The sequence below is a fragment of the Carlito syrichta genome, unplaced genomic scaffold, assembly GCF_000164805.1.
Source record: "Carlito syrichta isolate Samal-C Ts95f unplaced genomic scaffold, Tarsius_syrichta-2.0.1 Scaffold68823, whole genome shotgun sequence".
Taxonomy (NCBI): Eukaryota; Metazoa; Chordata; class Mammalia; order Primates; family Tarsiidae; genus Carlito; species Carlito syrichta.
The window spans coordinates 4,203-18,731 of record NW_007012919.1 but is presented as its reverse complement, the minus strand read 5'-3'; the positions used below and the strand labels follow the sequence as shown (position 1 = coordinate 18,731).

The window sequence follows — 14,529 nt, the reverse complement described above, 5'->3', positions numbered from 1 at the left end:
AGAGATGAGGTCTCGCTGCCCAGGCAGGTCTCGAATCCGCGGGCTCAAGCAATCCACTCACCTCAGCCTCCCAAAGGCGCGGGATTACAGGCTGAGCCACTGAGCCCGGCTGTTAGTTTTTAACTCATCTGTCAGAAGTAAGCTCATAATAGTAGAGTCTGGATTAGGAAGTGGTCTGAAGGAAAGCCTGTCTCTGAGGTCTTAGAGATTTTGACCTCTTTGGAGGAGAAGTCAGATTGGGTGTGTTACACTGATGGCAAAAATGAAATATGCTTAGCAATAGCTCTGCGGTGGCCAAGTTTGGGCAGGAGAGATTAGAGTGACAAGGGGCCTGAGATAGAGTTGGAAGAATCTTTCTGCTTTCCTGAAAGAACTAATCAAGGCTGAATATCAAGAGGAAACTTCCAGCACAGACTTTTAGAGGAGCTCTAAAAAAGGTTCATGGATAAATAGCAGGAAACTGAATCTGTTGATTATGGATTGTGGCTGAAATCTTTAGTCTGAGTTTTTTATTTTTTTAGAGACCTCATCTCTACAACAAAAATAAAAAAATTAGCCAGGCACTGTGGCACGTGCCTCTAGTTCCAGCTACTTGGAAGGCCGAGGCAGAAGTGTCACCTGAGCCCAGCAGGTTGAAGCTGCGGTGGCTGTGAGCATGCCACTGCACAAAAGGTGGAGCAGCTGTGAAAAAAAAGGGCACTCAAATATCTGTAGACAGCCAACTGATGACAAAATTCCCAAATACTCAAAAACCATCAGATTAAAATAAACTATGCATCTTATCAGTGCTTTCAGGTGATCTTACCACGTATTTTCTTACTAAACACAATCTACATGCTCAACAAGAAAAAATATTAAATATTGCACTGGTTTTTGTCAAGTACAACAAAACACATGAAACTTCTAGTAAGATTTAAGATAAAGCTGACCACAACTTCAAAGCTACAATTCCTCGCCACATCCCTACTCAACTATTCCACCTCATTTAGACTGAAACTGACTCTGAACAAATAGTATTCTCTCCTACTCTTCTTTTTTTTTAACCTTGTTATAATGTGTGGGGGGGGATGGCAAAACAAGCAAAACAGAGGGAATAAAATAGGTTCACATCCCACAATAACATGTTACAAAGCAACTCAAGGATTTGCTCACTTTTTGGGCAACACTGGGGAAAGAGAGGAATGACAAAATTGCCCATTTTTAATACTTGATGTTAGGCCTCAGCGACCTCAGAGGGAGAAAGAAAAAAAAGGATATCAAGTAAGCAAGAAATCCGTCCAAGACCCAGGTGGGAGGGAAAGTCTAGGTGCGACCTGCAGGCGGGGGTCGAGGGACTGAGTCCTCAGCGAGAAAAGCTCCTCAGCCCCAGAGTGGTGGCCATGGGTTATTAATAAACTCCACTTCTGTCCAGGTACCGCTCCTGAGGCCAGGCTTAAAATTGGCAAGGCGGGAGTTGGAAGACTCTTCCTGCTTTCCTTAAAGTAGTAGTCAAGATTGAATATCAAGAGGAAACTCACAGCACAGGCTTTTAGAGGAACTCTAAAAAACCTTCATGGATAAATATCAGGAAACTGAATTTGTTGACTATGGATTGTGGCTGGAATCTTTAGCTCAAGTCTTTTTTTTTTTTGAGACCTCATCTCTACAATAAAAATAAAAAAATCAGCCAGGCACTGTGGCATGTACCTGTAGTTCCAGCCACTTGGAAGGCTGAGGCAAAAGGATCGTCTGAGCCCAGCAGGTTGAGGCTGCGATGGTTGTGAGGGAAACTGCTAGCAGAGGGAGGGGCATACCCCATCAACAAGGGTACCTACATAATCAATGTTTGTATACCTGAATTGTACCCTGCATCTTTATAATTTAAAAATTAATAAATAATAATTTTTAAAAAATAAAATAAATAAATATCTCTTATGTACCTAAAAAATAAAAATTGGCAAGGCCAGAGGTGGAGGCTGAACATCGAGAGCCAGAGCCCGGGCCCAAGTAGGCCTGCACCGCTGTGCTGAGTGCTGTGGCCGGGCAGAGAATCTAGCCTGAGTCTTAAACACAGGGCAACTCTTTACCAGAAGGACCTAGAGAATTTTGGCCAGCTTGGTCTAACATCAATTCTGACGTTGGAACCCCCTCCCCCAACACAATCATGTTCAAGGAATGTTCAAGGCAGACAAATGTCTTTCTCGATTCAGTTCTGTGTCTTGTGGTTTGTGGTTAGGAATGTGCTGAATGCAGCTTTAGGTCATGCATTCAACTGCAGTCAGGACTAGCAGGGTAGCAAGAACTGCTGTGTCAGTTTGAGTTCCTTGGAGGTTGAAAGAAACTCAATGGGGCAATGCTTGTTAGGGGAGGTGGGAAGAGAAGAAAGAACAAAAGCAGACAGGGAAAAATATTCAGGCTTTGTAGGTGTGACCTGTGAAAAGCAACCAAGGAAAAAATGAGTACCTAGGAAGAGCCCCAGAATGCAGTATGGCTCTGCAGTGCAGTCTGAGCCAGGCCAAGGGGAGTTACTCAGAAACGTGTGTGTGATGGATCCATTCTGGTGGGTGTTAATGCATCATCCACATAGCTTGGTGCTGCCCACCCCTGCTGTTCAAGGTCTGGGATCCACCAGTGCAGAAAGGGAATGAAGCCGCGGGTAATGCATAAAGTACATAATCCAGCAGCGGATACAAGAAAGTGTATAGAAGGATGTTTGCAACACAGTATACCCAAATACACACAGTGTGCACATACGTTATGGAGTCAAAGAGAGAGTGTTCATATACACATTTCAGTGAGTAAGTAATAACCCTGTGTACATTTGCTTAATAGATTTCTTTCTTGCCAGGTGTGGTGGCTCAAGCCTGTAATCATAGCACTTTGGGAGACCAAGGCGAGAGAATTTCCTGAGCCCAGGAATTCAAGACAAGCCTGGGGAACTTGTTGAGACCTCGTCTCTACAATAAATTAAAAAATTAGCTGGGCGTGGCAGAGTGCTCCTGTAGTTCCAGCTACTTGGAAGGCTGAGGTGGAAGGATCACCTGAGCCCAGCAAGTCAAGGCTGCACTCCAGCCTGGGTGACAGAGTGAGAGTCTAACTCAAAAACAAAATAAAACAGATTTCTTTCTTTCTTTTAGTTGAAATCTTTTTTTTTTAAGTTGGAGTCTCACTCTGTCACCCAGGCTGGAGTGCAGTGACATGCTCATGGCCACTGCAACCTCAGCCTGCTCATCTCAGGTTATCTTTCCATCTCAGCCTTCCACGTAGCTAGAAACACGGGCACACACCACCATGCCCAGCTAATTTTTTTATTTATTGTAGAGACATGGTCTCACCAAGTTGCCCAGGCTGGTCTCAAACCCCTGGGCTCAGGCAATCTTCTCGCCTCTGCCTCCCAAAGTACTGGGACTACAGGAGTGAGTCACCATGACCAGCTAGTTGAAATCTTATTGATAAAATAGAGAATATAGGAAGTAAGAATAAAGGGACAAAATACTGTAGGGTTTTGAGTGACAGTGTTCTCAGTGGCCTCGGCCATGGCCAGTGGCATCATCTTTCATGAGCTGTTGTGACTGAAAAGAGTATAGCAGTGTGTCAGGCATGCTTCTTTTTGCCCAAAATTGAACTAACTGCTCATCAACAGAATGGATTAAACCAAAGGGGACAAATCAAAATAGAAAGTCTGTTTTGCTACTAAAAATGTTAAGGTAGAAAAATGAGTCACAGCATCAAGAGCAAATAAAGATTTATATATATACATGAACCACACAGTTATATATTTACATATATAATATAAATATACAATTATGCAATATTAAAATATGTAAGCATAACTTAAAATACACACGTATACATATGTAAACCTTATATACAGATTCGATAGTTATTATAAGTACTTACATTTGTATTAGTATATTAAATATATCTATCTAGCAGACCTATTATCAACATTCAAAGTGAAAGGAAATACTCCAAACCATTCTGAAATGAAGCCTTCTAACCCATCTCATGTTCCAGACTTGCCTGGTTTGACTCTGAATGCAGTCTGTCTCTGAGTTTGGTCAATACATTTATTTGCCAGTAAGTATAAGCTATCGTTAGCTCTATTGCTCTTGGAAAAACAAAAATATAATATCCCATTTCCAGAAACTTATGACCATCTAGGCTGCACTGTGCCCTAAAGCTCTGGAGAGGCGTGCACCCAGAGGACCATAGGCAAATGCAGGACTTGTAATTAGTGACAGCTTTGGCCCCAAATCGATTCTCTGCTCACCTGCTGCCACACAGCCCAGGCTCCAGGCCCTCCTGCTCAATGGTCCATTCTGCTAGCCTCTTACCCACTCTGGTTTTGAGTGATCTGCCAGGGAGGGGTGCCATTCCATGTGGGAATGGCAGCTGGGGCCACCTTCACAAGCTAAGGGAGGGGAAATTAGAAGGCAGAAAAGAAGAAAAAGACGGCGCTGGCAGTCTTCCCAGTAAGTGAACTTTTGCCTTCATCTGTCTCCACTTGAGGCAGAGGTAATAATACAATGACAAAATTGCAAATCCCAACTCTATCTTGTCCTAGCCAAAGTGCTTTCTTCTTAGAAGAAGAAAAAAAGGAGATTGAAGACCTCCTAGAGAATTCAGTGTCTTGGTTACAGTCAGAATTTACAAGGCATAGGCCCTGAACATAGACCCCCAATCACTTCTGGTCCCATTGAGGCCAAACCCAAGAAGACTGAATCAAGTATCACAGGAAAACAGGACCTCTAACAGTAGCAGAGACGAAGCAAGCAGAATAGAAAGGGCGAAATGCCACCTCCTGTCTCTGAGTCCCTTTATCCCAGGGCCTGAAGCCTGGTGTGTGCCAGAAAGAGAAGTATTAGGTTTTATCATCCTGACCCCTTCCCATCAGCAACTGTGAGCTATAAAGCCCCTCGGCAGGGTTTTCAGAGATGACCCTTTATTCACACTCGGCATCCTGTAACCCCTGTGTAGGATGAAGTCCTTAAAGGCAACTGTTCCATGAAGGTCTGCAAGGAATTCCTGAAAGAAGCATTAGAGAAAACGTTTAGCCATCAGAAGCATGATTTCACATCTATCCTTGTGAAAAGCACTTAGCTCTTTATAAAGAACCTCACTTTAAACCACATCCTTCTCGATTTTGAATACATGTGTAAATAATGTTCATGAGTGGATGAGTATGAAAGGTTTTCAAAGATGCCCAACTCCCCCTCCTCTCCTCCTCACCCTTGTATTTAGGAAAAGCAATACACTTAGCAAGTCAACAGCTGTTGACCTCGGATGTCTGGAATCTAACGTATTTGATTCCATTTATAGATCTTAACTTCAAAGGGCATGGCAATCAAAAAAGATTTGATCTAATCTCAACATCTTCATAACAGTCAGGCATCCTTTTGGCTTTTCTTTACATTTATTTTAATTTAAAAATTGTATGTATATATTTACATAACTGCAATTCAGTGCTTTAAGACCATTTCACCTTCCAAAACAAATCAGTCAAGAGTAGTCAAAATTCATGAGTTCCCAGCAAGACAGTCATGTGGTCATAGTTACTGTCCCTCTCTAGCACATCATGATGTCTGCGTTTGTGAATTGGGGTGCCAGAGCCTAATGGTACCCCTAAAGCACATAAGGTAAATCATTTCTCAGGTATTATAAAGGTGTGATTTATAAAAATCATTGTAGAACAATTTCATTGTTTTGAACATTTCCTGTGCCTAAACCTCCTGATAAACAATCTTTTACCATAGTATTTATATCAACTATATTTTCAAAATTTAACTAACTTTTTCATTAACTGAACATAATTATTTTGGCAAACAACCTTATTAACATTCACCATAAAAATGAAATATGTTCTGTAAAATCCTTTAAATATTTAAGAATTAGTCATTAAGAATATATTTTTTTAAAACAGAATTTCTATAAACTGTAATGCAAATGTTTGTAACTCTTTTTTTAAAATAGAGATGGAGTCTCACTATGTTGCCCAGGTTGGTCTCAAACTCTTGGACTCAAGCTATCTTACTACCTTGGCCTCCAAAGGTGCTAGGACTACAGGATGAGCCACACAGCTTTATTCTTATTTTTATTTTTTATTTTTTGAGTTGAGTCTCACTCTGTCGCCCAGACTGGAGTGCAGTGGCCGCTCCTGACCACCGCAGCCTCGGCCTGCTGGGCTCCGGCGATCCTTCCGCCTCAGCCTTCCGAGTAGCCGGAATTACAGGCATGCACCACCACGCCTGGCTGATTTTTTTTTTATTTATTGTAGAGATGAGTTCTCGCTGCCCAGGAGGGTCTCAAACCCGCGGGCTCAGGCAATTCACTCACCTCAGCCTCCCAAAGGTGTGGGATTACAGGCTGAGCCACCAAGCCCAGCTTATTCTTGTTTTTAAATATTTAATTCATCAAGAAAATTTTGCAACTTTTTAAAGTGCAACTGGAATAGTTTTATGTTATATATTAAATTTACATAAGTTTAGAAAAGCAGCCCAAAACCATACACCACAAAATTCTGCTAAATATTATTTACATTATTTTGAGGTTTATAAGTGTGCAGTGCACATAATGTGTGTCATACTTTATGCCTGAACATAATTACACCCAATAATGGACAAAATAAAAACATCCATCCCTCCTGTCTTAACTTTTCCATTTGAAGGAGGCAACTGACCAGTGATTACTCATGAATGGGCAGGCAAGAATTTATCTGTAATAAGATTAGAGCACAGCCTTATTGTGCATTTTTGTGACTTTGAGATATCACACAGTGCTTAACCTTTGTTCCTTTCCTCTCAGATCCTGTAATTCAGCTATATTACATTTTTTAAAAAGTACTGGCTGCAATGTTGAATTCTTTAACATTCATTCATTGCTGATAGGAAAAAAGCTTCACATTTAGTTTTTTTCCCAAAGGAGAACATGACATCATGTCTACTCTGAGTACTGAGGAGATCCCACCAGGTCACATCACTATCTGAATCAATTGTCCAAGAATGTCAGGTGTGTCATGAGTGGCTATCCCATCTTTAGAGACACTGTGACTACCACAAAGCCAGGAGATTTCTGCTCATTACACATTCCCCATAAGTGATTTGGCTCTCTCGCTGCTAAATTCCATACGTATGTTGTAGAGCTTTTGGGAGTCTCTATATGACTCCAGACTTTCTGGTTTCAGGATGAGGGTGGCAGACACACTGTGATCATCTTCGGCTCAGATGGTCAAGTCTCAACATACATTCACACCTGTTTCTGCAGCTCCTCCTTGAAATTCTCATCTTGAGCTTTACGTGAGACCTTAGGGTCAACCAGTGGGTCATCTGCGCTCTGCTTTTTCCACAACTTGGTGTCCAGATACCATGCTCTATATTTCATCTTCACCCCCTTCGTCTTATCAGGATTCTACAGAAAGTATCATAATTCCCAATGTCATTACCTTTTTTTGATTCGTTGTTTCAATAACTCTAAGACTTAGCTTTTGAAAGCAGTATCATTACTTTGGATTTAGGGTTGGTCCTTGCCAAAGTGTTTTATGAAACTTCAGCATGCTTTGATTTTACAAAGAAAACATGAAAAGCTCATGATTGAGCAAATAATGTAGTGGATAATAACATGGCCTTAGAATTTTGGTAGACCTGGATTCAAGTGTAGCTTTATCCCACTTGCTAGTTGTGAGTCCAAGGGCAAGTTACTTAAATTCTTCATCTGTAAAATGGACATAACAACAGTATCCACTCCCGTAGGATTGTTGTGAAGATTAAAAAAAAGAATTGCATAAAAGCAACTAGAAATCATGTAAAAATCATGTATTTCTTCCCAGGGTAATGGCCTTGTACAATACTCTGTCAACCAAAATAATGTTATTAGACTTACTATGAGCCCAGCACTATGCTCTGCACAGTAAAGGCTACAGTATTTTTTATTAAAATGCTATCTAACACCTTTTGCCTCTTTTGGTTAGAAGGGAGTAAGAAGGGGAAGAATAGATCTCATTCCTTTCCTTCCCCGTTCCTCAGTGGGACATCCAGGAGGCAGGAGAACCTCTTGGTGGCTCATAGCCTGATAGTGTGACTGCATCGCCCATGCACTGTCTCATCACAGACACAGGTCCAGGTCTTGGTTGGGGGAAAGAAGCATGAAACCACAAAGATCCTGCCCCTCTCTCCTCCCACAAACATACATTCAAGTAGGTAGTGGAACATGTGGAGTACTCTAGATTTGAGCCAGAAATGTGAGTGCATTACCTGAGCCCGCGGGTTCGAGACCTGCCTGGGCATCGACACCTCAGCTCTACAATAAAATCAAAAAAATCAGCCGGGTGTGGTAGTGCATGCCTGTAATTCCATCTACTCGGAAGGCTGAGGCGGAAGGATCGCCGGAGCCCAGCAGGCGAGGCTGCAGTGGCTGGGAGCCGCCACTGCAATCCAGTCTGGGCGACCGAGTGAGACTCCAACTCAAAAATAAATAAATAAATAAATAAATAAATAAATAAATAAATAAATAAAAACAGAATGGAACAGAGTGGGCGCTGCGGAAGAGCTGAAGTCAGCATCTAGACCCCCCATTCCAAGCACGCTGACCCCCTCGCTGCTTCCAGATAGCACCCATTACACTTCTACCTTGGTGCCTTTGTACTCGTTCCCTCTGCTGTCAGGCCTTTCCTCAAAAGACCCACACGGCTCACTCCTTTACCTATTTCATGTCACCTTTTCAGTGGTATCTTTAACTTTCATTCATTGCTGATAGAGACACTGTGACCATCCAATGTAAAAATGCAACCCCCCTCACAACATTCCTTGGCTTCCTTCCTCATCTCATTTTTTTTAGCGACCCTTATCACCATTTGACATGCTATATATTTTTCAGTTGTTTTTCTGTCTCTCTCTTCTCACTCTCTAAAATGTAAACTTCAGAGATTATTCCTGAATGCATCTCCTGGCATCTAAAATAATACTAAGGACACAACAGGTGCTTAATAAATGTGTTTAATTAAACACAAGTTTCTTAACTTTGTTATGACTGACATTTGGTACTAGATAATTATTTATATGTGGGGGTGAGGAGGGTGGCTATCAGACACATTGTAGGATGTCTGGCAGCATCCCTGGCCTCTACTGACTTTATGCCATGACACTTCCTAAGTGGTGACAACAACCAATGTCATCTCTAAACATTGACAAATTCCCTGGGTGGAGGAAAGGTGACAAAATTGCTCTCAAGTGAGAACTACTGAATGGAAGGGAGGGAGGGAGGGAGGGAGGAGATGAGGGGGAGGGAGAGAAATGGAGTCTATGCTACCGTGGCACTGAAGAGTCTGAGTTTTGGAATCCATTATGTTGTTGGGCAACTGGAGATCTTTCAAGGCTCAGGAAAAACATAATTTCTTCTGTGATGGCTTTGCTGAACCTGTCCTCACCTCATGCTTGTGGAACTGATTACTTCTTCCCATGTCCCGGTCACACTACAACATCATTTTGCTGTAGTTCATCATTTACCTGTTGACCACACTAGACCATAAGCTCCTTAAGTGCAGGAGGCAGTCCTCCATTTTTGTTTGATTTGTTCCCAGCACTTTTGGACACATAGTAGCAGATGCTCAGAAATCCACCACTTTTTAGAAAATCCATAAACAGTTGGATGAATTAATGTACTGAGCCAAGATAAACACTTAAAACAGAGGCACAGATTGCTGTGAGAGATTAAAAGTAAGAACAAATTAATGTCAGCTAAGGAACCTGGAAAAACCCTATGAAGAAACTGGCACATGCAATATGTCTAAAGGAAGACAGAATATGTGGACATAGGGAGGAGGGCCACTCAGGAGAACATTGTAAGCAGCACCAAGGAGGAGGGGAAGCTTGGAGTCTTATGGACACCCAAGACCACCTGAAAGTGTTCAAAGTTTTAAAAAATAGAGATGAAAACTTCTCCTTTCAGAAGACATCTACCACATCTACCCTCCCACCTGCAACATCCAAAATGCAGGGGGGGAAATGCATGAACCGATAGTTTGCAAGACCCTGGACATTAGGTAATGAAAGACAGTGATCCTTGAGAGACAAGCAGCAAGCAAGAGAAGCTGCCAGTTGTCCTATACCACTGCCTTGAGAGTTCCAGTCATGCAGAGGACATAGGAGTCCAGGAGGAACCAGTGGACTCTATGCATTGCAAAGAGAGAACTGAGCATCTGGGTAGACCCAGAAAGCCAAAGCTAGCAGCACAGAGTAATAAAAAGAAAGTGATGCTTGGGGAAAGAATGCCAGAGGACTATACAGGGTCCCCTTCTGTGCATGCACGCAGAGAAATGACCTGATGTTAGGGAATAAACTAACTCAAAGGGTTAGAGGAGAAAGTGCCCAGCATGTCCACAGGGCCAGGAACAGTGCCTTCTTCCTTCTGGAAAGCCGAAGGAACCATAGGACATTGGGTAGAACACACAGAAGGGTCCTCCCTCAATAGTGGGGAATAATTAGCCCTACACAGAACATCGCTTTGCTCTTTCCCCAGAAAAATCTTAAAAGCAAGACCCAAAAGAATTACACTTTTCCAAGGCACTTGACTGCATTCCAGGACAAAGTTCAAGAGTATTTATAGGAATACAAAAATATTCAACACCCAGTAAGTAAAATTACAATGCCCATCCTTCATCAGAGATCACCAGGCATGCAGAGATGCAGGAAAACATGACCCGTAACCAGGAGGTGAATCAGCTCTTACAGATGGATACCAGTGTCAGAATTAGCAGACAAAGACAACCACATGGCTATTATAACTATTCCATATGTTCAAAAGATTAAGTAGAGAATGGCAGGTATGCGAAGGGGGACCCAAAAAACCCAGAATTTATTTATAAATGTATAAATGCACTTATTTTTTAAAATTGTGTGTTTATTCTTACTGTTTGAACTTTGGTCATCTTCAAAGTACGCTCTGTTTGATGTAATATACCTATCAAGATGCTTTTTCCACAGCTGGATACCTTTTAGTGTTTTTACCATTTTTTTGTTTCACCTCTTCCACACTGGCAAAACAATTCCCTTTGAAGACTTTGTTTATCCAGGGAAACAAAAAATGTAGGTCAAGGAGAGATCAAGTGAATGGGGAGGGTGGGGCACTGGGATCATGCCATTTTTTGCTCAAAAACTGCTGAACACACAGCACAGTGAGGGCAGGTGCATTGTCATAGTGGAAGAACCAGTCACCTGTATGCCACAACTTCGGACATTTCTTCCACAAATCATGACACAACCTTCTCAAAACTTCCAAACAAATACTTTGACCATTTGATCAGGTCAAATTTGATTGTACTACAAGGGACTACCTTTCAAAAGATAATTCCAGGTTTTATTGGATCCCTCTCCCGTGTTTGTGTGTGTGTGTGTGTGTGTGTGTGTGTGTATACACACCAAAGTCAAGTTTCCAGAGATGAAAATTATACTATATGAGATAAAATAACTGAATGAGATTAACAGCAGATTAGACAGCATAGAAAAAATATTAGTGAACTTAAATACATGTCCAGCCTGGTATTTGTACAAGAACAAGCACATAGACCAATGGAAGAGGATAGAGATTCCAGAAGTTAGCCTCAATTCCTCAACCAACTCATCTTTGACAAAGCCTCCAACAACAACTACTGGGGAGAAGAAAACCTATTCAGTAAATGTTGCTGGGAAAACTGACTGACCACATACAGAAGATTGAAACAGGACCCCTACCTATCACCATACACAAAAATTAACTCTAAATGAATCAAAGACCTAAACATAAAACCTCAAACTATAAAAATATTAGAAAACGCAGGAGACATCCTTATGGAAATTTGAACTGGGAACCAATTCCTACTCAGAATCCTAAAGGCCAATACCTTAAGAAATAAGGGAGATAAGTGGAAGCTCATCAAATTAATGAGCTTCTGCAAAGCAAAAGAAACCATCAAGAGAGCAGGGAGAGAGTCCACAGAATGGGAAAAAATGTTTGCCAACTGTATATCTGCCAAAGCCCTAACAGCTAGGATCTACAAGGAACTCAAATGCACCAAAGGGAAAAAGACAAACAGCTCCTTTAATAAGTGGGCAAAAGACATGAACAGACACTTCTCAAAAGAAGATATACAGGCAGCTAACAGACACATGAAAAAGTGCTCAGCCTCACTCATCATCAGAGAAATGCAAATCAAAACCACATTGAGATACCATCTAACCTGTGTAAGAATGGCCATCATTAATAAAACAAACAACAACAGATGCTGGCAATGATGTGGAGAAAAAGGAATGCTTCTACACTGCTGGTGGGAATGCAAACTTGTACAACCTCTCTGGAAAACAGTCTGGAGGTTTCTGAAAGAACTAGAAATTTACCTTCCATATGACCCAGCAATTCCCCTATTGGGAATATACCCGAAGGAACGCAAACTATTCTACAAAGAGGATACCTGTACACATACATTTGTTGCAGCTCTATTCACAATAGCATAAACATGAAAACAACCATGTTGCCCATCGAAGCTGGACTGGATACAAAAATATGGTACATATACACAATGGAATATTATGCAGCCATAAAGAATGACAAATATATGGACTTTGCAGCAACCTGGATGGACTTGGAGTGGATCATACTCAGTGATTTATCACAGAAACAAAGAACAGAGTTCCATATGTTCTCACTCATAAAAGGACCTTGAACAATTATACTGCTACAAGAAAGCAATTGGAAGTAATGGGAAACTATTGGTTGGGGGGAGGTGGGATTGGCAGTTGAGGGAAACTGCTAGGAGAGGGAGGGGCATATCTCATCAACAGGGGTACCTGCATGATCAATGTTTGTATACCTAACCCAGAACTGTACCCCACAGCTTTACAATAGAAATTTTAAAAATAATAATAAATAAATAAATACATGGTCATATAAATAAAGAAAGAAAAGAGAATTTAAAAACTTAACCGTGATGCAGTGAGCGGCGAGGCACTTCAAGCAACTGAACTGCATGTAATTAGAGCCTTGAGAAGGTGTTGAAAGGCAAAAACAAATTTCTAAAGTAATTATCAAATATTTTCCAAATATCTGCTGGTGTGATGGTTCACTTCTATAATCCCAGCACTTGGAGGCTTAGGCGGGAGAATAACTTCATCCTGGGAGTTAAACACCAGCCTGAGCAACATACCTTCATTTAATAAGGGCAGAACAAGTGTATTGTAAGACATACAAAAGCTGAAAGAATTTTTCACCAGCAGATCCACACTGGAAGAGATGTTAAAAGACATGCTCCAGGCAGAAGAAAAATGGTATTATTTGGAAATATATTTTGAAATTTTGTGTAGTTACTTTCCATGTGCCAGTCAAAGTTCATTTTTGGCAAAAACCACCATGGTTTTATAAAACAGTGTTTGCATTAGATTAGTTCTAAACACAGGGAAATGAGCAATTGGATTCAGCCTAGATTCAGGACAAGCAGTGGTTCAAGCCTTAGGTGTGAGGAATATGATTTGCCAATCCAGCATTATTTTGAGTTTTACCTTTCAGAAAGATGAAAGGATAATGGAAACATTAAAGCTGATATTAGTGTTGAAATGCATAGCTTCATAAATATTACACAACAGAGTCAAGGATAGAAATGTAATGCATGTCAAAATAGATTGGTCAATTGTGTTCAATTGTACAGGATAAAATTAATATGTCCAAAGTACTGAAATATAGTAGCAATGATTATGCCTAAAAGGCAGAGGGAAAATTAGAAATAACATATTGTGTTTTACCTTCAGGGAAAGGAATTCCCCACCCCGCAACTTAGCTACTTAAGTCTGTTGCTGACTTATACAACTTAACATGTGTGCATAATACAAGGGGTGCCAAAAAAGTGTAAGCACATTTTAAGAGATATCATCTATATATTACTTTTAATTCACCACAATCAGAAGTGTCTGGACACAGATGGTAACCACTTTGAGCACCTCTTCCAAATGTAGGAGTCAAATGTGACTTGTATCCATTCTTTGTTATTGGTATATATAATTACAATTTTAATACAGATTTTTCTTTTCTTAAAATATGTAGCTGAGAGCGGTGGCTCATGCCTGTAACCCCAGCACTTTGGGAGGCTGAGGTGGGAGGATTGCTTGACCCCACAAGTTTGAGGCCAGCCTGGACAACACAGCTGGTAGAGGTAAAGATGGGTACATTAAGAGAAGCTAATCTGTAGGTTGAGCATTGACCTATGATTTGACTCGTCTCTACAACAAAAATTTTAAATATTAGCTGAGAATGGGTCTCACACCTGTAGTCTCAGTTACTCAGGAGGCTAAAGCAGAAGGATTGCCTGAGCCCAGGAGGCTGAAGTTGCAGTGAGGTGTGATCATCTACTCCAGCCTGGGCAACACAGATTCCAATTCCAAACATGGACACACACGCACACATAAGAAACCTGTCCCAGAAAATGACTATTAAAATATTAACAAGCCGGGTTCGGTGGCTCAGCCTGTAATCCCACGCCTTTGGGAGGCTGAGGTGAGTGGATTGCCTGAGCCTGCAGGTTCGAGACCTGCC

General features: G+C 41.3%; 1 protein-coding gene across 1 annotated transcript in view; it reads right to left on the bottom strand.

Moving 5' to 3' along the window:
* Positions 1–4,316: 4,316 nt before the first annotated feature.
* LOC103253983 (protein FAM47E-like) overlaps positions 4,317–14,529 on the bottom strand; it is a gene marked incomplete at both ends in the record, with an annotated part of 13,430 nt that continues 3,217 nt past the window's right edge. The window contains 4 exons of the mRNA XM_008052183.2: positions 4,317–4,393; positions 4,933–5,007; positions 5,709–5,711; positions 7,231–7,386. Coding sequence (XP_008050374.2) covers positions 4,317–4,393; positions 4,933–5,007; positions 5,709–5,711; positions 7,231–7,386 — 311 coding nt within the window. The remainder of the gene's footprint in view (positions 4,394–4,932; positions 5,008–5,708; positions 5,712–7,230; positions 7,387–14,529) is intronic.